The 27,223-nt window shown below is 40.0% G+C and overlaps 1 protein-coding gene across 2 annotated transcripts in view; it reads right to left on the bottom strand.

Annotated features, from left to right (window-relative positions):
- Positions 1 to 27,223, bottom strand: part of LOC136858067 (uncharacterized) — a 579,094-nt gene that overhangs the window by 159,304 nt on the left and 392,567 nt on the right. For both annotated transcript variants that reach the window (XM_067137317.2, XM_067137318.2), the window contains exon 15: positions 12,988 to 14,456. In XM_067137317.2, the coding sequence (XP_066993418.2) occupies positions 12,988 to 14,456 (1,469 nt within the window). The remainder of the gene's footprint in view (positions 1 to 12,987; positions 14,457 to 27,223) is intronic.

Genomic DNA, 27,223 nt, shown 5'->3' with positions numbered 1-27,223 from the left:
AGTTTCAGTCAATATAAATCTGTCCTTAGAGATAATAGGAGAAGATTCACTTTCCAGCACTTAAAAGAACATTTTGTAATCCATTGTTTTGGTAACAGAGAATGAAATATTGTGTGTTCTTCAAATATATTAAAATGAGAAGTGCAACATTATGTTGCATGTAGATCTACTTTGTTTAGCTTCTTTGAACTTTGATATTAAATAGAAATTAATGTTAAAATTATATATATAAGTCCATATATAACTCCATATTTCAATAAAAATAACTAAATATATATGTACGTATTTTAATAATTATTAGTACATATAAATCCGTTCCCTGATAATGTGTTTTGTTTACAGGTATGTTGTAGTATAATATTTATACCATATTTACTTGCATATTAGACCCCTTCCCCCACACATTTACAGCCAAGAAAAGGAAGGGGGGTTCCAATATGCAATAACCTCAAATTTTGTGCAGTGAACACATGACTTCTAGGCTATAAATTGTACACGTTAACATTCAATACTAGTCTTTAAAAAAAACTTACGAATGTATTCTGAATTTTACTGGCTATTTCCTAAATTTAAAAAGGATAAATGGTGAACATATGACATTTAGGCCTACATATAAAGTAAATATAGTCAGTTTTAGTTACTCTTATATCACGTCATTCGTTTCAACTCATTAACTTCCTCTCTCTGATGAGGTTGACGTCAGGAAGGGCATGCGGTCGTAAAAACTCGCTACGAAGATTCGTCACACTTCATACTCGACCCCGTAGATAAAAGGGATATGGGTATTGTATTATGCAATATTAATTCAAAAGAAGGCAGTCATTTTGTGTCTGTCAGTTAAGGAGTAGGCCTACCACACAATAAACCTGCTCATTGCTTTCATCTGAATTACGTCGTCTTGCGCCGCCAACCTCCCTGCTACCGGCATGTTGTCATTCCAAATTATGCCATCTTCACAGCAACCGCAAGTATTCAAGATACTGTCATTTTGCAAGTTAAAAAATAATCTTGTTCCCGACTATAGAGTCCAAACAGTGAGAATCTATTCCCAAATGGTTTCTGGAGATGGTCTCTGTTATTCCCAGTTGGTATGTGTGTAGCAGAAGCCACCCCATCTGAATAAAGCCGTGCTGTAAAAAGCGTGCCAACCCATCAGCTGATAACCAGCGTATGTTACGAGTTGTACTTCTGAATGTAATATATACTGAATGGAAGTATTCTTTGGATAACTGCAGCTACGGAAAGCCAGAACTTTATTTCTAAGTATATTTCATGCTTGTTCTCTACATTTATCACACCAGGATTTACCTAAACAACTGTAATTGAGATAAGAGAGACTGCATTGATTAGGTTAGGTATGCTACTAAGTGCCAGCTAGTGTCTAAGTTCCACAATGGAAAGAATAAAAATAACAGGAAAACCCGTTGCATATATGGATATCTACAGGTGTGATGGTAATGCGTTTTATTTATTTTTTTCATTTTCTCTGTCCCAAAAAGCCAGGGGGGGGGGGTTCTAAAACGCGAGGGGGTCTAATACACGAGTAAATATGGTACTTTACTTGTGTGTTTGAAAGACTGAAGAGCTTTTAAGTTACATTTAAATAAGTCGACACTGAAAAATATGGCTTTCTTCTTAAAGCACTACAAGAGGAATGACCATCTATTAACCTGCCCATAACAATCCATCCCAAACAGAATTTCTACATATAGCAGTTGAGGCTTTTCTGGTGGGCATTATGAAGAATGTCTGTATTTTCCAGCCTTGTAGGCTGTGGTCTAGCAGCATATAATGGTCCCGACATTTCACCAAAGACTGTGTTCGGCATCTTCAAGGGTTCCGAATGACTTCGAAGGCTACGAAGCTCTCAGTGGAATGGAGTGGTGTCAGAATTCCACCTCAATATATAGTGTAGACTGTGGTCTGCCATAGTAGAGGGGTGGTCTTTGATAGGCTGTTCTTTGGCCAATGATAGTGCAGGCTATGGTGCGCTGTTCGCCTACTGGTGTGTCATGGTGGTGATACGGTCGCTAATTGACTGTTCTTTGTCCAATGATTGAAGCAGTGTGGAACTCGGTATTGGTCGAACCAAAAAACTGGTCAACCGCTGCTTTTTCTGGCCTGCTGCAGCCACTGCGTCCAAGTTTTTCAAGGACTGGAAACTAGGCTTTGACACGACTTGGTCAGATTCCTCCTTACAGTGTGTTTCAGAATTTCAGAGGATTTCCTTCGCAGCCGGGTGTAGTAAGACAGGGTAGTTAACGGTACTTCAGTTGCTGTACTGTATGTCGTGGCCTGCTAGCAGAGTGTGTGCAGCAACTGATGCTAGTCCAAGTCAGCTCTGCTGGTTGTGCCCCTTCAGTCGGGTGGCAATGCTGCGTTTGTAGTTCCTGTGTACACCTGGCTGCTGCTGCACAGGATCTTATAGACACCTGCTGTGGAGAAAGGAGGACGCATGTCTTCAGTAGACCTTAGCAATTTCTGGATTTTCTTCATTGGCTATATATGGTTTTTACTCCACGAGACTCCAGTAGTCTTCCTATTCTATCGGTTATTTTCCTAATGTACGTCAGAAAGGCTTTAGCTGCCAGCCGCTCACCTTTTTCCTCCCTGGTTGTAGAAAAACTGGGATGGAGAGCTTGCTGTATATCTTTATGGCTGCACCCGTCAGCACGTAGGGCCATATCGAGGTGGTTGAGCTCCTTGTTTAAGTGTTGAGATTAATGTATTCTTCTTGTTGCATAAAATAAATTTCATTGCAAAGCCTATATTGTCGTTTGTATACTTTTTCAAAAGGTACAGTCGAAAGTTCCAACTTTACAATACTAAAAGATTTATTATTTAATTATCAACTAACAAATACATGTTTCGTCCATCTTTGTGGACATCATCAGCCAAATAATTGTAAGAATAAGTACAAAAGACAAGGACAAAAACACATTAATCCGAATCATGTCTCTGTTGAGACACACCTAGCCAATATTGGACACAATCATCGAGAATGCGAATGGGACCACTAAAATTGAGAAAGTCAAGCCTTCCATGAGTGCAACTATTAAAAAAAAAAAAAAAAAGGCATTTTTCCACAATGTGTCACACACTTTTTACCTGGCACATGTTTCCTCTCAAACTTAGTTTCTCAAGTTTTTTGCTCCCCTCCTAACTATTTGTGACGGTGACTCAATGGAGACAGAATGTCATTTTGAATTTTTAGCATAGTGGTTCCATCCTGTTTCTTAATTATAACACACTGCAGTTTTAGACTAAGAGGTCCTCAACCTCGCCATAATCACTTATTGTTTGTTTCCGTCATGTCTCATTTGTTTTCATTCTTTTCTTCATTAGGTTTTAGCACTTTTTTTTAGCATCAATTATGTAAATAACTTTAAGCTCTTTTCAAAATGGCAGTCGAGTAAGATAAGGGTCACGGAGCGCTCCCGTATATACGTTGTTTGTGGCCAAAATACCGTGAAATCGCACAATGTTTTTTTGATAGTTGCGTGAAGTGAGTGCCAACTTTCCATAGGATGATGCGTAACCTACCGATTACGACTGGTGAAATGTGGTAGTGTCTGACATTTGAGCCAGCGTCGGAGTGGTGGCACCAAGAATGATAAAGCAATTATTTTGCGTAGTAGAACAAGAGTTGATGTGTCGACAAATATATTTAGTTAATTATTCTGTAATATATCCGTGTGGCAGCATTATTATTATTTCTTTTTAGTGGATATTCTTGTATTATGGAACGGACAGGACATTATTCAGGGCCGCAAGCACCGTGGAGTCTCTCATCTTGTATGAAGAACGGACTGGAAATCAACCACCTGAACAACGAAACCCATGTGGTCCAGAGGTCTGATACATCAATGCGACGGTTGTTGCAAGTCATTCAAACTTTCTGTTAGACGATATGTAACTTACTGATTACGACCGGTGTAACGTGGCAGTATTTGACATCCAAGCCAGTGTTGGAGTAGTGGCACCTTGAATAATAAGAGAACTATTTCGTGTGGTGGAACAAGAGTATATTTACTTAATTATTCTATGATAAATTCGTGTGCCAGCATTTTATTTAGTGGACATTCTTGTAGTATGGAATGGATAGGACATTATTCAGAGTCCCAAGCACCGCCGAATCTCTAACTTACTTGAAGAATGAGTTGCAAATCAACCACCTGAACAATGAAACCCATGTTGACAAGAGGTCTGGTACATCAATGCGATGTCGTTACAAGTCATTCAAACTGGAAGTACGCCATAATGACATTTTTCTAGCCATAATTGAAAACGGCAGTACCGGTATACAGACAGTGTGGGGAAACGTGCAGGTTATGATGTAGACAGGTGTTATGCACACAGGGTCAAGAAATAAAAGAACGTGATACTAACGCAGTCTAAGGGGAAAATAGCCATAATGGACATGGGACCTTTGATGAAGTGGCTACCAAGTTTATCGTTGCTATCGTTCGCCAAATCAAGCCGCAGCTTGCTATTGAGGAGAAAATTATTAGAATATTAAGAAGAGAGAAAAATGCACAGGAAGAAATCCACTGTCTTCTAGATCGAGAAAACATCGTAGAAGTGAATAATACGAGACAGTACAAACATTGAAAGTACCCCCAACGACAACACGCGACATAAACTACACATCGCCCTCAACAACAGCAAATCGTTTTGAAGTCCTTGGGAATCCAGAAGAAGGTATTACAGCCGTTTACGCGGGAGCGAGTCCTAAATAACAGAGTAATCAAAAGAGGTTAAGTTTAAATTTCGTCTTTTACTGGGAGATTCTTTAGTCAAGAATATGTACTGTTGTCTAAGGGTCTAGGTTAGTCAACGAACACGGATAGTGTACACATACCGGAGAGAAACCGTTACGCTGCGTCGAACGCAATAAAGCTTGTACAACCGGGGGCAATCTCCTGCAACGTGCATACTGGACAGAGGCCGTTCCACCGTAAAAAATAAAAATCACAATATGGTGGTTTACAACAAGGAGCATTGTACAAAGACACGCAACTCCTCATACGGGAATTAAAGATATTCCAGTGCAGGCAATGCAATAAAACGATTTCCGTAGACTTTCAGCTCCAAACCCTGCTGCCTGTTCATAATGGCGAAAGGCCCTCCCAATGCCAGGATTGTAACAATGCATTTGAAAAATGGATCTAGCTTCCGAAAACACATGACGCCGCATACTAGACAGTCCAATCTGCTGTTAAGAATGCAACAAGCCGTCTACAACTAACAGCAAACTCCGAACACACACTGTTACACATACTGGATCGAGGCCATTCCAGTGCCGGTAATGCAATAAAATGCCTACCCAGCGAGGTAATCTACAATGGCACACCCCCCACCTCTTCATAATGGAGAAACACCATCTCAGTGTCAGGAATACAATTAAACGTTTAGTCAAGCCCGTCTCTCAAGCAACATATCATCACGCATACCGGAGAAAGACCATTCTATTGTAAATAATGCAATAAAGCGTTTGAAGTTAAAGGGTAGCCTCCGACAACACCAAGTCGTACATACTGGAGAAAAGCCATACCCCTGTATGAAATGCAATAAGACGTTTTGTCTACTTAGTAATCTTCGCACCCACTTGCTTCTTCATAAAGGGGAAAGGCTCTCTCAGTGTTAGTATTGCAACAAACTATTCGCTAGGCGAAGTGACCTCCGGCTACACATAACGATACATACTGGAGAGAAGTCCTTCTACTGGAAAAAGGACAACCTGCACTCTTCGTTTGGTTTTGCATAGGATATGATCTATACTTCACTCAAACCTGGCGGAAGGTATACGTAAAACGTGACCCAGTTTTGTGGAGACAATCATAAAGGAAGACATTTATTACTTTAAACTTACATCTTTTCACGGTTTCTTGCTTGTGGAGTACTGTACATCCCTTATCCGAGAGGACTTGAAGTGTATATAGTCTTTATTTTTTTCGTGTGGTGTAGCTTATTGATAGTTGAAAAGTTTAGTATGGTTAACTTTTATACATGTCGCCTGTTATGTGATTGTCATATATCCTAGTATTCCGCCGCCTCATTCAGTAAATCAAGTCGACAAGGCAGTGATGTTAGAAGATCACGTGGCTCGTTTTATATTCTTTTCTGGATAACAGCGCATAGATAAGAATATTTTAATCGTAGTCATACGGTCACATATACATGTTCGCAATATGGCTAACAATCTTTCCGACGAACAACAATCACATGGTGTACAATGCACGCACTGTGGAAAATATTATCGATCCGATAGGGGCGTAAGCATACACGTTAGCAGAGCTCACCCTGCAGTGCACAGAGATACCCTGGTCAAGAAGCAGAGTAAAATCAGCATTATACGAAATTCTCCAGAGAATCGTCAGTCCAATGAAACCACAACCAATACCGCTACTACTCAAGCTCCGAATATGGACGAGTACAACCGCGATCTGATTGAATGGAAATCAAAGTTTTCTGAAAACCTAACAGACGACCACTTCGACGAGGCCGTTAATAACTTTGTCCAATTCTTAGCTTCAGTACCACATATTCTTTCCGGGCCGAAACACCCCGCCCAGAAATATTACGAACTGAGAAAGAATGGCCAACTAAATTCTGCCCAACGTTCATATAGGACCTCTTCAAAGCCTGAAAGATCAACGAAAAGGGGAAGAGAGAAGAGAAGAAGGAAGTACATGTATGAATCCACTCAGTTCTACTATTACAATCAGCGGCGAAAAGCCATACGCAATGTGTTTACAAACGAACAACCAATTTGCAGCCTGAAAGAAGATGTATTGCACACATTCTTTTCGGACATATTTTCTAGGCCTAACGACCACAAAAGACCAGAATACCCTCAAAAATTCACTGAGAGTGAAATCATGGAGACTAACGACCTATACAATCCGGTCATATCTAAAGAAGACATTATTCAGGCAACACAGAAAATCAAGATAGACACCGCAAGCGGTCCTGACCACGTAATCGTCCGAGCTATTAAAAACAGCACGATTTCAGAGATAATCGCAATCATCGCCACTAGAATGCTAACAACAGGGTTAGTACCATCGACTTTCAAGAAAGCCTGTACAATTCTGGTTCACAAAGGAGGTGACGTAAACGATCCCAGTAACTGGCGTCCAATTACTATATGCTCAGTTATTAGACGAGTCATCGAGAGAGTTCTTGACAAACAGCTTCGGAACTACATTGGGTTTCATGACAACCAAAGAGGTTTCACCAATACACCCGGTACTTACATAAATACCTCAATTTTGGAAGCCGCTTTACAGCACACTAGGCAAGAAAAGAACGATGCATGCATTATATTTCTCGACGTTCGCAAAGCTTTTGATAACGTCGGACATGCGCACCTCCAGAGCACACTGGAGTCGGTCGGAGTTCCCGAAAAACTGACGAGACTGATAATTGCTCTACAAGAGGGAAACGTAACACAGATAGAGACACGAAAACAGGGAACAAAACCCATCAAAATTAATCGCGGTGTGCTTCAAGGCTCCCCTTTGTCACCGGCATTATTTAACATCGCTACCAATCATATTGTGGAAGAACTTTCTGAAGATTCTTTAGCAAGGAATTACGGTTACTCGATTGCAAACGAGGAGCCTAACCTCACTATAATGTGTTTCGCCGACGATATGGTAATATTTGGGAAAAACACTGAATCTGCTGCCGAACTAGCCAGGATCGCCATAGAAAGATTTAAGGAACTCGGCCTGCACATCAGCGCTTCAAAATCAGCTTGTCTTTCTATCAAGAAAGGTCGGCTAACGGAGGAGAACATCATCATTAATGACGACTGTGAAATTAAATCACAGTGCAACGGAAGTGCAATTCGTTACTTAGGTGTGAATTTCATCAATGAAATTAAACTGGATCCACAAGCCGTACTTGAAAAGACGCGAAACAAGATTGACACCCTTGTTAGCTCACCATTGCTGCAATCTGACCAGAAATTTTCAATTTTAAACAGTTCAATATCACCTACTCTTATTTATCCACTCCAAGTTACTCCCCTAAACAAGATACCTCAGTCTTTTCTATCAGATGCGGATAAAATATTAAAGAGTGGAACTAAAGAATTATTACAACTACCAGCAGACGTTCCGGATCACATGGTATACTCCGAAAGGAAGTATAAAGGCCTCGGTTTGTTCGCGCAACTTGGGAAGCCAAACTACAGCATATTAACATCTGTAATAAATTATCGCTTGCAAATAACGGCTACATTAATGCAACTAGAAACTTGGAACAAGAGCGTACAATTTGTTTGCAAGATCTAGGCATAGAAATGAATGATCGAGTTATGTCCAAAAATAGCCATCTTCCCAACGTAAGGAAGGTCCGACAGATACAAGACAGAGAAGTTCAGTCATGGACGAAGTTGCCGCACAAAGGAAAGGGCGTCTGACTCTTCCAGGAATACACGCCAGCGAACAAATGGATAAGAGATCACCGAGGCTTATCCTGTGCGGAATGGAGAGAGGCCATCAAGATGACAGCGAACGTGTGCGCCGTTCGCTCTGTGCCAGGAAGGTCCCAGGACAACACCCTCTGTCGGCGTTGCCACAGAGAGCACGAAACCCTTGCCCACGTCCTGGGAGCCTGCCCTCACGGGGAGGTATTGAGAAATTCCCACCATCATACAATACGACACATGATTGCGACCTCGCTGAGGGATCACGGTTTCACGGTGCACGAAGAGGTCTCTGGCCTAGCTACCGACGGGAGTAAGAGACGTATTGACATGATAGCCTTTCAACCAGCTAGCAAGCAAGGACTAATCTTAGATCCCACAATACGCTTCGAGTCGCACGTTGGCCAGGCCGAAGAGGTGGACGCCGAAAAGAAGTCAATTTACCAGCCAACTGTAAACTACTATAAAGATAAATATCACCTAGACAATATTTCCGTCCATGGACTCATGATCGGAGCTCGAGGCACAATCCCTAAATTTCTTGTACAGCTATGGGATTCTCTCGGTCTCAGCCGGACACGACTCCACGACATCGCTATCGCCGCAATACGAGGTTCAGTGACCATACTCCGCAATCATCTATATAACATCTGACGAACCATATTGCAAATCTATTCCTGAGCCTTTTGGGGAATCTTCTACCTGGCACACTAGCAAAGTCAACAGTAACTTAGAAGACAAAATACTGTGTAGTCGACATACTTTGTCCTTGTGGCAGCCTCCGCATGGGGGAAGTTGTAATAATAATAAATACTCCATCTAATAACGGAAGTGTATATATATATATATATATATATATTGAATTAATTCTTCCATGTCTCATTTGTTTTCATTCTTTTCTTCATTAGGTTTTAGCACCTTTTTTTTTTTTTTTTAGCTTCTATTATGTAAATAACTTTAACCCTTTTTTCACTGAAGATGGCTCAAACGAGTTGAAACATGTTTGACTATTATTACTCCATCTAATGATGGAGATGTGTATGCACTGAATAGGAAGACATATTAAATTTCCTTTGTAAAGTGAAAACCATCAATACGGGATGATTCTAATATCTTGTAATTAGTATGAACCCTGGTTCACCCACAGCCAAAGCCCTCCCAAGATACATAAAACCGGCATCATTCGCCTGATCACTAACTATAGACCGAGTCCGTTATATAAAGCGTCACAATTCAAAGGTTTTTAAGAAGGAAATATTGATTTTTGTCTAAAAAATCCATTAAAAACACTAAAGAATCGATCGAAAAATTACAAAGTTTAATATTTAACCCAATCATTCTCTTCATTCATTCGATATTGTAAACATGTATCCTACCATACAAATTTCCAAGGTACATCCCATAATTCAAAACAATTTAAGCAAATACAGCGGCCTAAGTATATTAGAAATACAAGATTTCATGTCTATGCTTAAATTAGTTATAAACAACAATTATTTCACTTTTGATAACATTATTTATCAACAACAAGGATTGGCTATGGGATCGCCGGCCTTGGGTATCTTAGCTGAGATTAACTTGGATTTTTTGGAACACACCAAAATTGATAATAATAATTTTGACAACATCCTTTTCTGGGCAAGATATGTAGATGACACCATAGTAATTATGAATGAGAGCATTACAGACGCTGCTACCACTCTCATTAATCTAAATAACACTGATTCGCATATAAAATTCACACCTGAATCCGAAACTGGACGGAAAATTAATTTTTTAGACTTAACTATTATCGGGCACCCAGGCTCATTAAGACACAAGATTTTCAGAAAACCTACCCAAACAGTCACTACAATCCATGAAGATTCTTCACATCCTCAAATTCACAAACGTGCAGCGTACAACAGCATGGTGTACCGAGCCTTCAATGTTCCAATGTCAAAAGGAGACCTCAAAAATGAGGTGAACACTATTCGTAATATAGCCAAATCTAATGGATACAACAGTTTCTTTATTGAAAGAATAATCAATAAATATAAATATTGCCCCTCAACCACTTTGAAAAAAGATGAACAAAACAACTCTTTTTTTCTACCTTTACGTTCAACAAATAAATTTACAAAGTCACCAACATCTTTAAAAAGCACGATGTAAAAGAAGGTTTCAAAAACAATAGGAATGCAGAAGTCTTAATCCATGTCCGACTCGTTGGCTGAATGGTCAGCGTACTGACCTTCGGTTCAGAGGGTCCCGGGTTCGATTCCCGGCCGGGTCGGGGATTTTAATCGCTTCTGATTAATTCTTCTGGCTCGGGGAATGGGTGTATGTTTCCGTCCCAACACTCTCCTCTTCATATTCACACAACACACTACACTACCAACCACCACAGAAACACGCAATAGTGATTACATCCCTCCATATAGGGTTGGCGTCAGGAAGGGCATCCGGCCGTAAAACAGGGCCAAATCCACATGTGCGACACAGATCGCACCCGCGACCCCACAGGTGTGGGAAAAGCGGTAGGAAAAGAAGAATAAGAAGTCTTAATCCATACATAATCCATAAACAAGTTCAATAGTTTTTTCAAAATCAGGAGTGTACAGGATTATTTGCAACAGTTGTAATTCTTCTTACATCAGAAAGACTGGAAGGAGTGTAATTCTTCTTACATCAGAAAGACTGGAAGGAGCTTTAAAATAAGGTACTTAGTACACGTTAATGCCCAGAAGTAAGATATATTTTCAGCTGTAGGACAGCATATGCATGACCATAATCACAAATTCACAGACATGAAACAAGATATGGAAATTCGCAAAATCATCAAATAAGGACCCCTCCTTAACATTATAGAAAGCTACTTCACACAAACAGATCAATATTTTAACCCGAATTATATAATCTTTCATTTCAGAAAAAAAAAAAAAAAACAAATATCCGGTTTGACCTTCTAATTACCATTTTTAGAAACGTCAAACCATGAAGTCGTAATTCAGTTTTTCATACTATTCACAGCACCTTTCCTCAGTAGAAATCTGTTTTCCCACATCCTTCAGCCCTGCCTTAATCCCCCCTTCCTCTCTCCCCTTTCCCATCCCCGCCCTCACTCTTTGAATCTCACAACCGTTAAGTACGAGGCACATAACAGTAGGTCATGCACCACAAGCCACAACGAAAGGTAAGTCTCATATAACCTGTGCCATTTGATTAGCACTCCCTCTCCTTCTGTTCATTAATTTTGTCTACCATTTATTCAGGTTAACTTCATGGGTACCTCATTGAATTGCGAGAATTGCGAATGTCTACCACCTGCAAATTAAGAATGTGCCAGTTATTTAACCATATCTTTGTGTGCCGTCCTTGATTCAACCATTGACAATGTCCAACAGAGGAACTTTTCAGCATTTTCATGATATTTTAACAAGCACGAATAGAACATTTTAACATGATGCAACGCATTTTAGAGCCTGATTTAAATTTTGTCATATTTTACATGTTGTGCACATAGTGTCTTTTTCACTTTTTAATATCATTTGTGTGTTTGTACATTTGTTTTAGTTATTGGATGTGTTTGTTAACTTGCATTTGGGAGACAGTAGGTTCGAAGCCCACTATCGGCAGCCCTGCTTTAAAGGCTGGATTAGGTAGCTGAGTGGGAAGTGGTTGTTTTACATTTGCAAAATGTATTTTCACACCAGGCAAATGGTGAGGCTGTACCTTAATAAAGACAATGGTCGTTTCCTTCCCAGTTCTATCTCATCAGCGTAATGTCAACCACAGGAAAAAAATAAAAGGTCAAAAACTTTCTGGCTACAAATACCTGTGACAAAATTATATAATATATATAAAAACCTAGCATTTAAGCAAGTGAAAGTATATATCTTCTCTAGTGCACTGCAACTGTATTGTCCTACAAAGGAAACGTGCAGTGAAGTCTCAGTGGCATATTAGCTGCCAGCATCTTAAAAAGGTGTGGCAATCCAACTGACGATCCCACTGCCACAGTAAGGTGAAACACTGGTAATTTTACAACTGAAAAGGCCTAAGGAGCTTGAATATACTATAACACAACTGGTGAAATCCAATTACGGTTCCCTTCTGGGAAATTAATTTTTGAAATACTAATAATATTATTTGTTTTACATCTCACTAACTAATTTTTCTGTTTCTGAAAGTGCTAAGGTGCCTAAAAATTTTGTCCTGCAGTAGTTTTTACATTTAAGTAAATGTAGTAATACAAGGCTGGCATAATTTAAAACTTTTAATACCATTAGATCGAGCTGAGATCAAACCTGCAAACTTAGGGCCAGGAGTAAAGCCCTCTTTCATCTGGGCCATTCAGCCTGGCTGGCTTGAATAATTATGGTTAGAGGTGGTGAGCTCCATTATAAATCATGTAATTTTTTCAATAATGATACACAGTGACAATATAAACAATCTTTTACAAAATTAATAGTTACTGAAAGTTAACATGAAATGCCAATAAAGTACATATCAATAATACTACTAAAAATAGTAATGATAATAATACTAGTAAAAATAATACTAATTACCTGTATACAACGTCTTCATAATCTTCAATGGGATTCACTAAGGAAGACACTGAGCCAGGTGGTTCAGAAGTTGCGCTAACAAAATCCTCCTCTCGCGACTGCTCTGAACCACAGGCTATGTTAGTGATAGATTCCTCCTGCACTTCAGGTTCACAAGTTGTTTTTGTCGTGTTTTGTTCTGTTGAGTCAGGATCAGTACAAGATTTCTCAAGTTCAGTGACAATCTCATCTTCCTCTACAGAATGACAATCAGGTGATTTCTTATCAATCGTGACCTGTTGTGATTCACTCGTTTTATCCAAATGTAATTGTTCCACAGTTTTTGAAGTGAAGTCCTCTGATCTTTCAAGGTTATTTACTTCACTACTATTTGTACTAGCACTAGAACTAACATTTCCACACAATATTACACTTGGGTCTATAGACAGAGGTGATGGAACACTTTGTTTCAAATTTCGATCAAATGAACAAGAAAAGTCTTTTTGTCGAGTATTTTGAGCAGGTTTGGGTGGCACAAAACCAACACCTGCTTTAAAGGTTGGGTTAGGTAGATGAGCGGGCGGAGGTCCATTTACATGTGATGAATGCACCAGAGAAGAATTGAGCATACTGTTCACCAAGGCTGACTGATTGCACAAATTTGCCATCCCTGGTTGGTTATACGCAAAAAATTGTGGAGCTTGCAATGGCTGAAAGTACTGCTGTTGATGCATTTGATTTGGAAAGTAGAATGGTGACTGAAATGCTATAAAATCCCCTGATGCGAAGGAAGCATGGGGCAAAGGTACTCCATAGGAGTTCAGAGGAGAAGCAAAGGAAGTATTTGGAGTATTGAATATTTGGTTTTGAGGGAAAGGGTTTGGGTTCATGAAAGTATTTGGTTTAGACACATCACTACCATATGCAAGAGGAGTAGACTGTTGAGATGTGATGTTGCTGTTCAGTCCCCAGGGCAAGTTCTTGGCAGGGAACCCAGGAGGTGGTCGTCTTATAGTTGGCTGGTAGTTCACCACTTCCGGCTGCACTTCTGGATTTGTCTCCTGAGTTAATAACCCAGGTGGCAACTTCTGTCCTGCTGGATTTTCAGCTACTTCTGTATTACTCAAGGAACTCAGACTACTATGGGAGGAAGACAAGTTTCTTTTACATTCAAGCAATTCTGAATCTGGATCATTGTTAGTTTTAATGTTAGTATGCTCTTTGGATGAATGCCCTTTGTCTGCAGGCAATTCTAAACTTAGACCTGTGCGTAGCCGGAGATTTGCCGGAGAGATCTTTTGTGCTGGCAGTTCCAAGTTAGGGCCATTACGAGAACCCAGCATGGCAAATGTACTTGACTGTTGCTGGGTGCTAGGAACAAACACTTGAGCTGAAGATCTCAGTGAAGAGGAGACGGATGCTGATGGTAATACACATGCAGGTTCATCAGTATGTGGCTTACTATGAATATCTTCTGGTTCTTCATCCACCTAAGAGAGAGAAAAATAAGTATAAATCAAACTGTTAATTTTGTACAAGATGCAAGTTTGATTAGGTTTGAATCATATAAAAGAATCTTAAGATAGGCAAGATTAGTCTTGACAGCTTTCTTATCAATCCAGAATCTTTTTAGGTAAACACTAAATCTCTTATTTGTAAATTTATACAGCTATAGGTCTGTACAGGTGCCAGTGAGTAGGCATCCAACCTAAAGGAGTGTAAATTGACAAACAAAGTTTACCCATTAAAAACATCACACTGAATTAATTATCAGACAGAAATTAAAAGACAGTTAATGAACACTGATGAGTGAGTAAAGTGATAAAAAGTTTCCTTTTACATATCATATATAATGAGTCAATATTATTATTTGGAATATATAACCACTGTGCTTTAAAAAGGTGTCGTCTTCAAGATAGCTGTATGAATATTTGAAATCAGTGCAGAAATTGGGTGGTTAGCCTGTTCATTTCTTGCATGCAAGATGTAGTTGTTCACACTGGCATGTGAAAGAACCCTGGTGCTCACTATTCTACAATTCACTCAACATTCTAATCTGTCTACAGCAGGTGTGTCCAACATGTGGCCTGTACAGAAATGTATAAATTAACACCAGAACAGCGGAAGGGGTCAAAATGACATCCACCTTCAATCTTTCATTAATAATGTGCATACTTCCACTTTCTCTTCAAATATCTTGACTTTTCACAATTTTTTGTTCTGTTTATGGGAATGTATCACACCCAGCAAAATATTTACATTTTCATAGATTTTTGATATGGCATAACCTGGGAAAAATGGAAAGGGTCATTTTGACACCTGTACTATTCCTTATTACAACGCAGGATTTTGCATTGCCAGACAACAGTGTGTACCTGGCCTGGAATATTAGTATTGTTTTCCTAATAGTCAGATTAGTGTTTCAGTTAACGGGATTACTGTATTCATCTCATTTAGAAAGTGTTCTTACAAACATTCGTTATGATTCTCTTTTTACTGAAGAGTGGCTAGTGACAAGCGAAACTAGTGAGGACGAAGATTATAATGAGATAGAGGATGAGTTATCAGCAGAAGTTGAAAGTGCTAATCTGCATCTAATTTGCCTCAAATGTCTCAATCTCAGTTTGGTGTTTCACGAGTGAAAATGGTCGCTCGAGACAAAACCGAGTGGGAGGTCTTAGATTCTAACTCTTCATTTGGAAGGCTGGCCTGCAGTGAACGTCCTGAAAGAGCGGGGAGGTCCTACAATATATGCTTATCACCGAGTTAACGACTCTGTCATTAGTGCCTTTCATCTTCTTCTCTTTGATGAACTGATGTTTCGTCTAATAATAAAACGACACACAGAATCAATCACTCAGAAAGAACTCAAGAAAACGGACTGGATGTGTCACACGAGGAGTTGGGAGGCTATGATTGCCATCATGTATACCTGGAGTATTCTATGTTCGAAAGGTGCGTCTGGGGATGATCTTTATGGTTGTCTTTTTTGTGGATAGCAATCCATGAAGGACACATTGTCAAGAGATAGATTTCAATAGCTTCTCAGATTCATCCATTTTAATGAGAAATTAACCCCAGTTGAGTGCCTGCCAGTTAACAAGTTTGCTCTTGTCTCTGAAATCCGAGACAAATTTGTGCAAAATTGTCTTCACTATTAATGCCTAACCATCTTGCAACAGACTGGGAACATACAGTGCACTTTGACAGCATACCAAGGGAAGAAGAACAAGAACATCCTTCTTACCACAGAACACGCTTAAGTAACACAGAACGAAGAAGAAGCCATAAACTGTAACTTTATACAATGGCACGAATTACACGGTAGATGTGGTCGACCAAAGGTTTTGTAAATATGCCACCAAGGATGCATACAGAAGGTGGCCAAGGCATGTCTTTTACAACATCCTAAACCTAACAGCTATGAATACTTGGGTCATTTAGAAGGAAGAAACAGGTAGGAAGATAAAGCGGAAGTTTATCCTCCATCTGGCAAGTGACCTAACAAGATGGAACGAGCAAGGGTAGGTTGTAGGACCATGCCCATCTATAACGCGGAAAAAGTGCCAAGTTGGTCTGTGTAAAGGTAACAAGCCTAGCGATGCCTGCAGCAAGTGCCTCAAAGAAGTGTGCAGAAAATGTGCACGAAAAGTAAGAAGTTGTGTATGCAAAATATGTTTAGGTTGTTTTTAATTTCCTTTAAGTATTTCTGATAATGTATAATTATTGCAATATGGACATATGACTAACAAAAGGTGTTGAATTGGTTAATTTTGTGAAAACTCCTTAGAGAAACAGAAACACAATGCAGTTGTTTGTGATTAATCATATGCCCATTTATAATATAAAAGGTCCATACAATAACGTCAGGTCTTTGTGTGTAAAATAAATTTGTGGAAACACAATAGAAGAAAATACATCTCTTATTGAGTTCTAATTTGAACATTTTCAAGCATTTCTTACAATGGGTCAAAATTACCTTTTACCGCTGTTCTAGGAAAGTAAGATTCTCAGCTGTTCTAGTGTTAAGCAAGCTGTAATACCCGTCGTTGATGGGACAATCACTTAGCATAAGCATGATTACATTTTTTTGTCTACCCCCTCATATTGTTCTCCAGATTCTGAGGCATATAAGTGGGCATGCCTCTCCCTGTCAGCAGCTTGTCATGATGTATACTGACTTAGCAAATGTCATGGGATAGTCACCTAATAGCGTGTGGGACCTCCTCTGGCCCAGCAAACTGCAATGAGACACCGTGGAAGTGAGTTGACAAGTCCCTAGTAGTCCTCTGGACGCAGCTGACACCAAATCGTTTGCAGAGCGGCCGCCAATGCTGGTCTGTTCGTGGGTGCAGGATCCACTGCACGGAGCCTGCTTTCCAGGACATCCCAGATATGCTCGATAGGGTTCATATTGGGGCTCCTGGGTGGCCATGGCAGTTGTTGGACCTCTGCTGCATGTTAATGGAACCATTCCCGGGCGACATTTTTTTCTTCTCTCTACAATTGTTTTTTCAAGTCAACTGTTTACCAAGAACTTAGCTGGAGTACGGGTGCTCATTCGGTTGTACTAATTGGCGTCGTATATTTTTATATACGTACTTGGCTTCCCGCAGCCGTGACAGGTTCTGGACCTTCGAAACGTTCTCCACTCTACTTTGGTGTTTGGCCGCAGCGCGTGACCTTGTGTGTGCTGCGCTGGTCACCGGGAGCTGGCGGCTTTCTACTACAGATCTGTTCGTCTGCGAATTCAAGCCTTTTTGATCTTCGCATGTTGATTGTTAGTGTTGTGACTTTGTGCAGGACAGAATGTGGTGTCGTGTCTTTGTGCCTAACAGAGTGTAAATGACCTCCAACATTCATAAACATTTTACATGTTTTTTATGGCTGATGATGACCTAGACTAAGGTCGAAACTGGTCCCATTTAAATAGAAATGTGATTGCTACGTTTCTTTCTTTTGAGTATTGAATAGGTTGAACCTCCTTTCCAGTTATTTAATTTTTAACAGTGGAAGCGATGTGGCGGCGCGTTATCATCTTGAAACACCACAGAACCGTCTGGGCGCTGGAAGGCCAAAAATGGGTGGAGATGGTCTCCGAGCAGCTCAACATACCGCGTACCATTCAAAGTCTCTTTCAGAATAACTAGGGGGCCCATTCCATACCAGGAAAATGCACCCCAGACCATAACAGAGACACCAGTGCCCAGGACCAATCCTTCGAGGCAGGCGGGATCCATCGCTTCATGTGGTCTGCGCCATACACGGTGCCTCCCATCGGCATGGTGCAGTTGAAATCGTGATTCGTCCGACCATATCATGTTACGCCATTGTTCTAGTGTCCATCCCTGGTGACTGGCAACAAATGCGCGTTGTTGTGCCTGAAGACGTTGGGTTAACAGTGGCACCCGTGTGCGGCGCTGGCTCCCATACCCCATACAACCCATGTTCCTACGGATTGTCCACTGGGAGACGTGTCTAGCACGGCCTGTGTTGAATTGAGCCGTGATTTGTTGCACGGTTGCCCGTCTGTCACTACTGACAATCCGTCTCAGATGTCGCCGGTCACGGTCATCGAGGGTGGCTAGACGGCCGATCGTTCATCTGTTGTGGACGGTGACACCCGCATTCAACCATTCATGATACACCCTGGACACGGTTGATCGTGTGAAGCCGAATTCCCGCACCACTTCCGAAATCGTACTTTCCATCCGTCGGGCACTGACCACCATACCCCGTTCGGTGTTAGCTCACGACGACGTTCCATGTTACACCTGTAACATGCACAGCCACTGCTCACAAGATCGCTGGCACAGGGGGCGTGTGGTGCGCAGACAACACACCTGCGCATCAGTGCTCCGCTATCCCATGACATTTGCTCAGTCAGTGTACTCTCTTCCTTGATCTTTGTGGCCTTTTGCAGTTTCATATTATTTTGCTTGCTTTATTTCTGATCTTGATTTCATCTCTTCCTTTCAGTATTAGGGGAAAAAAAAAAAAAAAAGCAAAACAAAATTGGGGTAATATTTTACAAATTCTGACAGATGTACAAAGCCTTTAAAATATTGCTGGAACAATCTCCATAGCAACTCTCTTTACAGTCTATAGAGTTAGTAACTGATTCTTGGACTGCTAGAGGATGGTTGCCCAGTTGTACTTCCTCTTAAAACAATAGTCACTGCCACCATAATCATCTTGGACAACTTTCACACAACTGCCAATAATACTTCCCTTGTTTTTCACTGCAGCAGAAAAAGGTACAGAACTAAAATTTGCCAAAGCCATTTTCGTGTAAAACCAACCATAAGAGAGATAAACCGATTTTTATGCTTTAGGCCCATTTTGATGCACTCCTTCCTGCTGAATTTTTTTTAACTACTTACGGTATAGTTAAGATCCTACTCCACCTTAAACTGAAACACTAAGTTTCATTAAAATCCACCCATCCATTTCCCTGTGATGCTGTAACAGACACGGACAAAAATTACACTGAACTCAACATGGGTCATTGCAATGATGTTGGTATTCTTGTCAGAATACAATACTAACAGACTGAAATGTCCTAGTTAAAAGGAACGCTATCATATGAAATACTCGATCAAATGAAAAACAGCACTGTTTCTCACTTTTCATGAACAGTAGTACGCCGACGTTCTAACAATGCCAAGTTCCAGAGTTGGAATATCCTGGCCTAAAAAAACAGCGGTGAACACTGCTCTGCCGTTTCCATTAAGTGTGCCAACTTCCCATTCCTATGAGCGTCTCAGAGCAGGGATCTAATAACTGGAATACTATGATGACACAGAGTGCAAGTACCAGTATTTATCAAAATATATGTGAACCAGAGGAATGGAATGCTACCACATACCTGCCAACTTTACGAAACAAAAAATCAGGAGATTTTGATATGAAAATCAGGAAAAATCAGGAGATACAATTGGTCAAAACTGCTTATTCTACATGTCTTGCGCAATACCTGAGTACTATGGCATATATTATAACACTTATTGTCTCAAAACTCAACTGTTGCTGTTGCTATATGAGGCTACAAGCCTAAACTTTTCACATCTCTATTTCCCTCACAGGAAGTATGTGAGTGAAATGATTGGTCTCTGATAAGCCTTCCGAAAATGGTATGAACACATGATCTACACATGTGAGTCAGTCATGTACTTAGATGCCATTACTTAGTAAATGCATAGATTAATATATTGCATCACACATCCGCGCGATTATGCAAAACGCAATGTCACCATAATCAAGTAATAAATTAAAATTTGCGAGAATAATCTCCAAATGGCTCCTAAAATTTTTGAAATGCTCACTAAATAACTAAAAACTTAGCAGGTTCGATCCTGGCTCAGTCCGGTGGTATTTGAAGGTGCTGAAATGTCAGCCTCGTGTCGGTATGTAAAAGAACTCCTGCGGGACTAAATTCTGGCATCTCAGCGTCTTCGAAAACCATAAAAGTAGTTAGTGGGATGTAAAGCCAGTAATATTAATATTATTTACTTTACTAAAATAGACACCAAATCTAGCGACTAGTCTCTAGAATTGACTAGACTGATGTGAACACGAACATAGCACGCGAGAATGAGACATTTACAATTGATATACGCGTTGCGATATACAGGTTTCACTAAACATCGCACATTTGCGTGAATTTCTCGTATTAATAAACATCGATATTTCATTTGAAAGCGGCCAATAAGCGAAGGACTGGGATACAATGCTGAAAAAAAATGTTTGACGTTCGTCAAAAAATAAGCCAAAATCAGGAGAAATAATAGAATAATTTTTTCATAAGAACATCAGCACATGTACTATGTGTGACCACAAGGGTACTGAATTTTACAAAAACTTTAGTAGACGTAATGTTACAATTTGGGAAAAATAAATAAATAATTGATATGCACAAATAAATAATTTTGACTCATACTTTACGGAAGGAAAATGCAACAGATTCATAGGGGATTATCACACAAAGAGGGCTAGATTGGCAATTATGAAATATAAAGTTGGTGTGTTCCATTTACTGCTATTTATATATTGGTGTTTAGTGCTTGTTGGTAGAAATTGGAAGTAGTGATATTTATTTGAATTTTATAACAAGTAATTCATTTGGTGTTCAGTAGATTACGTTTTCTAGGTTAAGTAGGCTAGCTAGGTGTACCTTGTTCGAATTTAGGTTTAGTAAATACTTTTAGGTAGCCTCCGTGGCTCAGACGGCAGCGCGTCGGCCTCTCACTGCTGGATACCGTGGTTCAAATCCCGGTCACTCCATGTGAGATTTGTGCTGGACAAAGCAGAGGCGGGACAGGTTTTTCTCCGGGTACTCCGGTTTTCCCTGTCATCTTTCATTCCAGCAACACTCTTCATTCCCATTTCATAGCATGTATCACTCATTAATAAATCACTTTGGGAGTGGCGACCCCATCGTACTAATAGCCTATATCTGCATCATTCATTACATCCCTGACCCGGTCATTGACTGGAAAACAGGTGGTAGGTTTTCATTTTCATTTTTTTCAAATACTTTTAGGTAATAATATTAACTTTAAAAAAATATTTTAAAATATCTGTAGGTTCGTTGGTATAATACTTACACAGGCAGATTATCATGACAGAGTTGTAACTCATTGTAATTTTCGCCGCAACTTTTCCGATATTTCGTATAGATATCCGTTCAAACTATTACGCAAGTAATATTATTTATTATATTAAGTAACAAGATTCGCCTGTAAACTTCGATTTAAAAGAAGTTAAAGAGAATACACGGTAATTTCACTGGATAATTATGGTACTTAACATTTTTTGGAATGTTGATGATTCTATTAGAATTGTTGTCGATTGTTGCTACATGCACATGGTAGTTGTGTAAATAAATACAAAAGCAGCTGATTACTTATTTTTATTTTTTTCCCTGCAAAGAATGGCTAAGGAGTGCAAGTGTAGAGACTGTGGGTTTGGCGAGGCATTGAGGGGTATGAGGGAGGAGTTGGAGAGTTTGAGGGAGATAATTAGGATTCTCATAGAAGACAGGAAGGAAGATAGGCCTCCCTCAAACAATGTACAGGTTACAGTAGGTGTACAAGAGGGAGAGGAAGGAAAGCGGGGAGTTGTAGAAGGCAGGTGGTCTAATGTTCTAAGGGAAAGGAGATTGCAGGCTAAGAATTCAGTACAGGTGTCTGTGCGAAATCGGTACGAGCCACTCCAGGTAGAGCAACAGAGGGAAGATGAGGAACAGGGAACTGTTGCTGAGATGTGTGGAAGTAGGAGGAAGGGAAAATGTAGGAAAGAGAAATGTAGAGTAGAGGATAGGAAAAGACAGGTGGAACAGGGTCATGGGAAGGACAAAAGGGAAGAGGAAGTAGTTTCTGTAGCTATCAGGAAAGATAGGGCTGACCAGGAGGGGAAGGGATCAAATGAGGTGGGTAGGACTGAGGCTCTGGTCATGGGGGATTCCATCGTTAGACATGTGGGGAAAGTGTGTGGAGGAAAGGGAACCAGGGTAGAGTGTTATCCAGGAATTAGGTTGAGGCAAATGTTGAGGAAAGTATAAGAGAGGGAGGAGGGGTACCAACATACTTGGAGATGTGTGGGATTTGATAAATGCAGCACGGGTGAAGTTAAGGAAGCGGAGATTGTTATCAGTGGAATTCTGTGTAGGAGGGATACTGACTGGAGGGTGATTAGGGATTTAAATGAGACTATGGAGTGGGTAAGTGTGAGACTGGGAGTGAAATTTCTAGATCCTAATGGGTGGGTAGGAGATAGGGATCTGCGCTCAGATGGCCTTCACTTAAACCGCAGTGGTACGTACAAATTAGGAAATTTGTTTGGAAGGGTAACAGGGAGGTACATTCAGGGAAACGGGGTTGTCTAGGGAGCGGTGATCAGGGTATACAGAGATCTGGAAGTCAAGTAGGGATGACATAACAATGTTAGTGTTCAACTGTAGAAGTATTGTAAAGAAAGGAATAGAATTAAGTAATTTAATAGAAGCAGTTTGGCCTATGCCGATGACTTGGACTTAATGGCAGACTGTGCCGAAAGCCTGCAGTCTAATATCTTGGAACTTGAAAATAGGTGCAATGAGTATGGTATGAAAATGAGCCTCTCGAAGACTAAATTGATGTCAGCAGGTAAGAAATTCAACGGAATTGAATGTCAGATTGGTGATACAAAGCTAGAACACGTCGATAATTTCAAGTATATAGGTTGTGTGTTCTCCCAGGATGGTAATATAGTAAGTGAGATTGAATCAAGGTGTAGTAAAGCTAATGCAGTGAGCTCGCAGTTGCGATCAGCAGTATTCTGTAAGAAGGAAGTCAGCTCCCAGACGAAACTTTCTTTACATCAGTCTGTTTTCAGACCAACTTTGCTTTACGGGAGCGAAAGTTGGGTGGACTCAGGATATCTTATTCATAAGTTAGAAGTAACAGACATGAAAGTACCAAGAATGATTGCTGGTACAAACAGGTGGGAACAATGGCAGGAGGGTACTCGGAATGAGGAGATAAAGGCTACGTTAGGAATGAACTCGATGGATGAAGCTGTACGCATAAACCGGCTTCGGTGGTGGGGTCATGCAAGGCGAATGGAGGAGGAATCGTTACCTAGGAGAATAATGGACTCTGCAATGGAGGGTAAGAGAAGTAGAGGGAAACCAAGACTACGATGGTTAGACTCGGTTTCTAACGATTTCAAGAAAAGAGGTATAGAACTAAATGAGGCCACAACACTAGTTGAAAATCGAGGATTGTGGCGACGTTTAGTACATTCCCAGAGGCTTGCAGAGTGAATGCTGAAAGGCATAACAGTCTATAATTGGATGGTGTTATGCATCAATTGACCAAGCGCCAAAATTGATTTTTTTAGATTATTGCGCCATCTGGTAGCTAAAGGTGTAAACTTTACATAGATTATTGTTTGCACTTTAATTCTCAATATGATTTCGCGGGAAATGAATTTTGACCAAACGCCAACCTCTCAATCATTAAATTGAAGTTTTGCATCAAGTGACCAACCACCATTTCCGAGTCTGAATTACGCATCAAATGACCACACGACAAGCGTGCAGTCGCTTGGTCGTGTGATGCTAAATGTCAATTCCCGCGTAGAAGATTCCCGCACAGGTTTTCTTCCCTGCGGCATACGCCCGGAATCTAAAATCCTCCGATATGAAAAAATCAAAGTTCGATGAAAAACTGGAAACGTTTTGATTTGGCCTTGAAAAAACACTGCCATTGTCCCGTATTCCCACAGATGTGGTTTTTTACAAGCCCAGTTGTGGTTAAGGATTCATAGTGGGAAAGCTAATAAAGATCACTGTTATGTCTTGTTGGAAGGAAAAGCAGGACAAGGGGCTCAGGAGGTTGGATCCTGCTTGTATAAGCATCTCATGGAAAACATGCACAACGCCACAGTTTTGGAACAACGCCCTACCATTGAAAAGATTACACGAATATTTTTATTTCCAGGCCATCTCCCTAACGACAGCGAATTTGGAGATGTAGAACGTGCTTTCAAGTTTCAGCAGTGCCTTCATAAATGTAATGAAGATGTGCCGAAAGAAGAACCTGCTTGTTGTGACCAGAATGACCGGACCGGATTTTCATAGTACGGTTCATCTGGGGAAGCACATTTTAAACAGAAAGCAGGCACACAGTGAGAAGGTAAACTGGCTGCATGTGTGAGAAATACAGTTGAAAAAAGATAAACTTTTTACCATTTTCTTCAAAATGCACTTTGATGCAGAACGTACTGTTGAAGTTGAAGAAATCTACTGTTGGTCGCGGCTTCAGAATGAAAATGCATCAGCTCTACATGGTCTACTCACTCTGTTATGGCCCAATGCAAAACCAGTTTCAGAAGCAAAACTGAACGACCTGCGCTCTCTCATGGAGCTAATATGATGCTAAGCCTTTCTATAAGGTCTTGTTTAGTGATCCTAGAATAGACGATGATATAGATGGGTTTGATTGTGGAAATATGGATTTTGAACTTGAAAATTCTTAAAATCCTTCATTATATTACACTTGGAGAAACTGTGTGTTTATGATGCCTTAATATTATGATCTAGCAGTGTATTTTTTTGGCTAGTTGCTTTACGTCACACCGACACAGATACGTCTTACGGCGACGATGGGACAGGAAACGGCTAGGAGTGGGAAGGAAGCGGCCGTGGCCTGGTGTGAAAATGGGAAACCACGGAAAACTATTTTCAGGGCTGCCGACAGTGGGGTTCGAACCTACTATCTTCCGAATACTGGATACTGGCCGCACTTAAGCGACTGCAGCTATCGAGCTCGGTAGCAGTGTAATATCTATACTACTGTATCTTCTAAAATTCATGTTTTTTCTATGTCATGTTGTATGCTGTTATGTATTATTCAATCCTGTACTTAAATAAGCAATAAAATCAGTTAATAAGTACCATATTTTACACTGCATTGAATTTTTAAAAGTCAAATCTAACACTAAATGACAATTTTATTTGTTGGTCAAGTGATGCAAAAAAAAAAAAAACTCAGGTAAGCGCAATAAAGCATCAAGTGACCAAGCGCCATTATCTCAGATTACGACGATATACTTCAAATATCCCTAAATTGAATACACTAAGAAGAAAATTTATATTCTTATCTTCATTTTGGTATATAATACCTCACATTTAAAAGGAAATATGAATTAATACAAAGGATTTTGCGTTTGTATCAATATCTCAAAATCTACTTTTGGCGCTTGGTCAAGTGATGCATAACACCATCCAATTGTAATGTATGTATATATTTACCAGATATTGTAATAGGAGTTGAATCATGGCTCAGAAATGATATAATGGATGCAGAAATTTTCTCACTGAACTGGAGTGTGTATCGTACAGATAGGATAGGAATGGTGGGAGGGGGAGTATTCATTCTGGTGAAAGAAGAAGTTGTAAGCTACGAAAAAGTTAAAGATGAGAAACATGAAATTCTAGGTGTAAGGCTCATTTCTAAAGATAATAGGCAACTTAAATGTCTTTGGAGTGTACAGACAGGGAAAGGGTAGCGCGGACACGGATTCAGAAGTATTTGATAAGATAATCAGCTATGTGCAAAACGACATGGAAAGGAATGTGATTGTAGCGGTGTAACCGTCCAGGCTTCTCCAGCCCTACTAATTTAATATAATACCATTTTACGCGATATCATTTTGATATCAAGTTTATCCGCCATCGGCAATTATTTGTAATAACATATTTATTCTACGTCAACCATTGGTAAATTAGGTTTTTGCAATCATATTGTATATATTATAACATTATTTATTATTATATTATGAAATATAGGAATTTATTATGTATTGGATTTGGTTAATATGTTGAAATATAGTTGTTGTCATTTCATCTCATATTTGTGTATACGGAAAGGTTATTCTTGAGCGTGGAAAATTACATGACTCATGGGTTTAACTCATGAACCAAGGCTAGTAAACAGCGACCCGCGCGCAAGGCTTGCAAGCTGGTCAGCTACATCATTGCCACGCCTACTGGACTTGTCAAGAAAGAAGAGAAGGGGAGTTGATAATTTGATCTACGAATCAGATACTTCGTTGTATATGAGTTGAGATTAAACTGTTACCAAGAGTGGGGGTGAGCCCGGATATATAGAGATCCTCACCAAGAGAACGGGACCTAACAACCTAACTACAACTTCTGCTGAGAACCTAACTTCTACTGTGAACATCTACTGTGAACGACGTTATTGATTCTGAGACGGTATGTGCTCGCTTCGATACAGTACTCAGCTGCGGTAATGTTATCGGATCTGCGTGAGACGAAACAAGCTTACGGCTTGTGTTATATTCAGTAAATCTTCTGGACGAAGAACTATGTTTAGTTCAAGTCTACGGAATTTGGTACAAGTCTATACTGTATAAATAGTATTGCTCAGTTGGATTGAGATTTCTACTAATATGGAAAAATTCATGTCTCTGAATTTTCTCCTCTTACGATCAATGCTGATCAGCTTTTACAAGTATAGGGCCAATGTCTAATTTAAAGACTAGGCAATTAGGGAGTGCTAGTCCAGATAGCCCGTACCATATCAGAGAAGGAAGGAAGGATGGATGTCCATGGAGCAAATTCTACATCGAGAAGAAGAGAACGAGTAACCACAGAAACCAGATGACTTCAACGAAAGCTGCAATTGGTGAGCTTCAATTAGAGAAAGCAAGCAATTAGTAAATTCAGTAAAGTAAATTCTAAATCCCT

The sequence above is a fragment of the Anabrus simplex genome, chromosome 1 (assembly GCF_040414725.1).
Source record: "Anabrus simplex isolate iqAnaSimp1 chromosome 1, ASM4041472v1, whole genome shotgun sequence".
NCBI classification, from domain to species: domain Eukaryota; kingdom Metazoa; phylum Arthropoda; class Insecta; order Orthoptera; family Tettigoniidae; genus Anabrus; species Anabrus simplex.
This window is presented reverse-complemented; position numbering and strand designations above follow the sequence as displayed.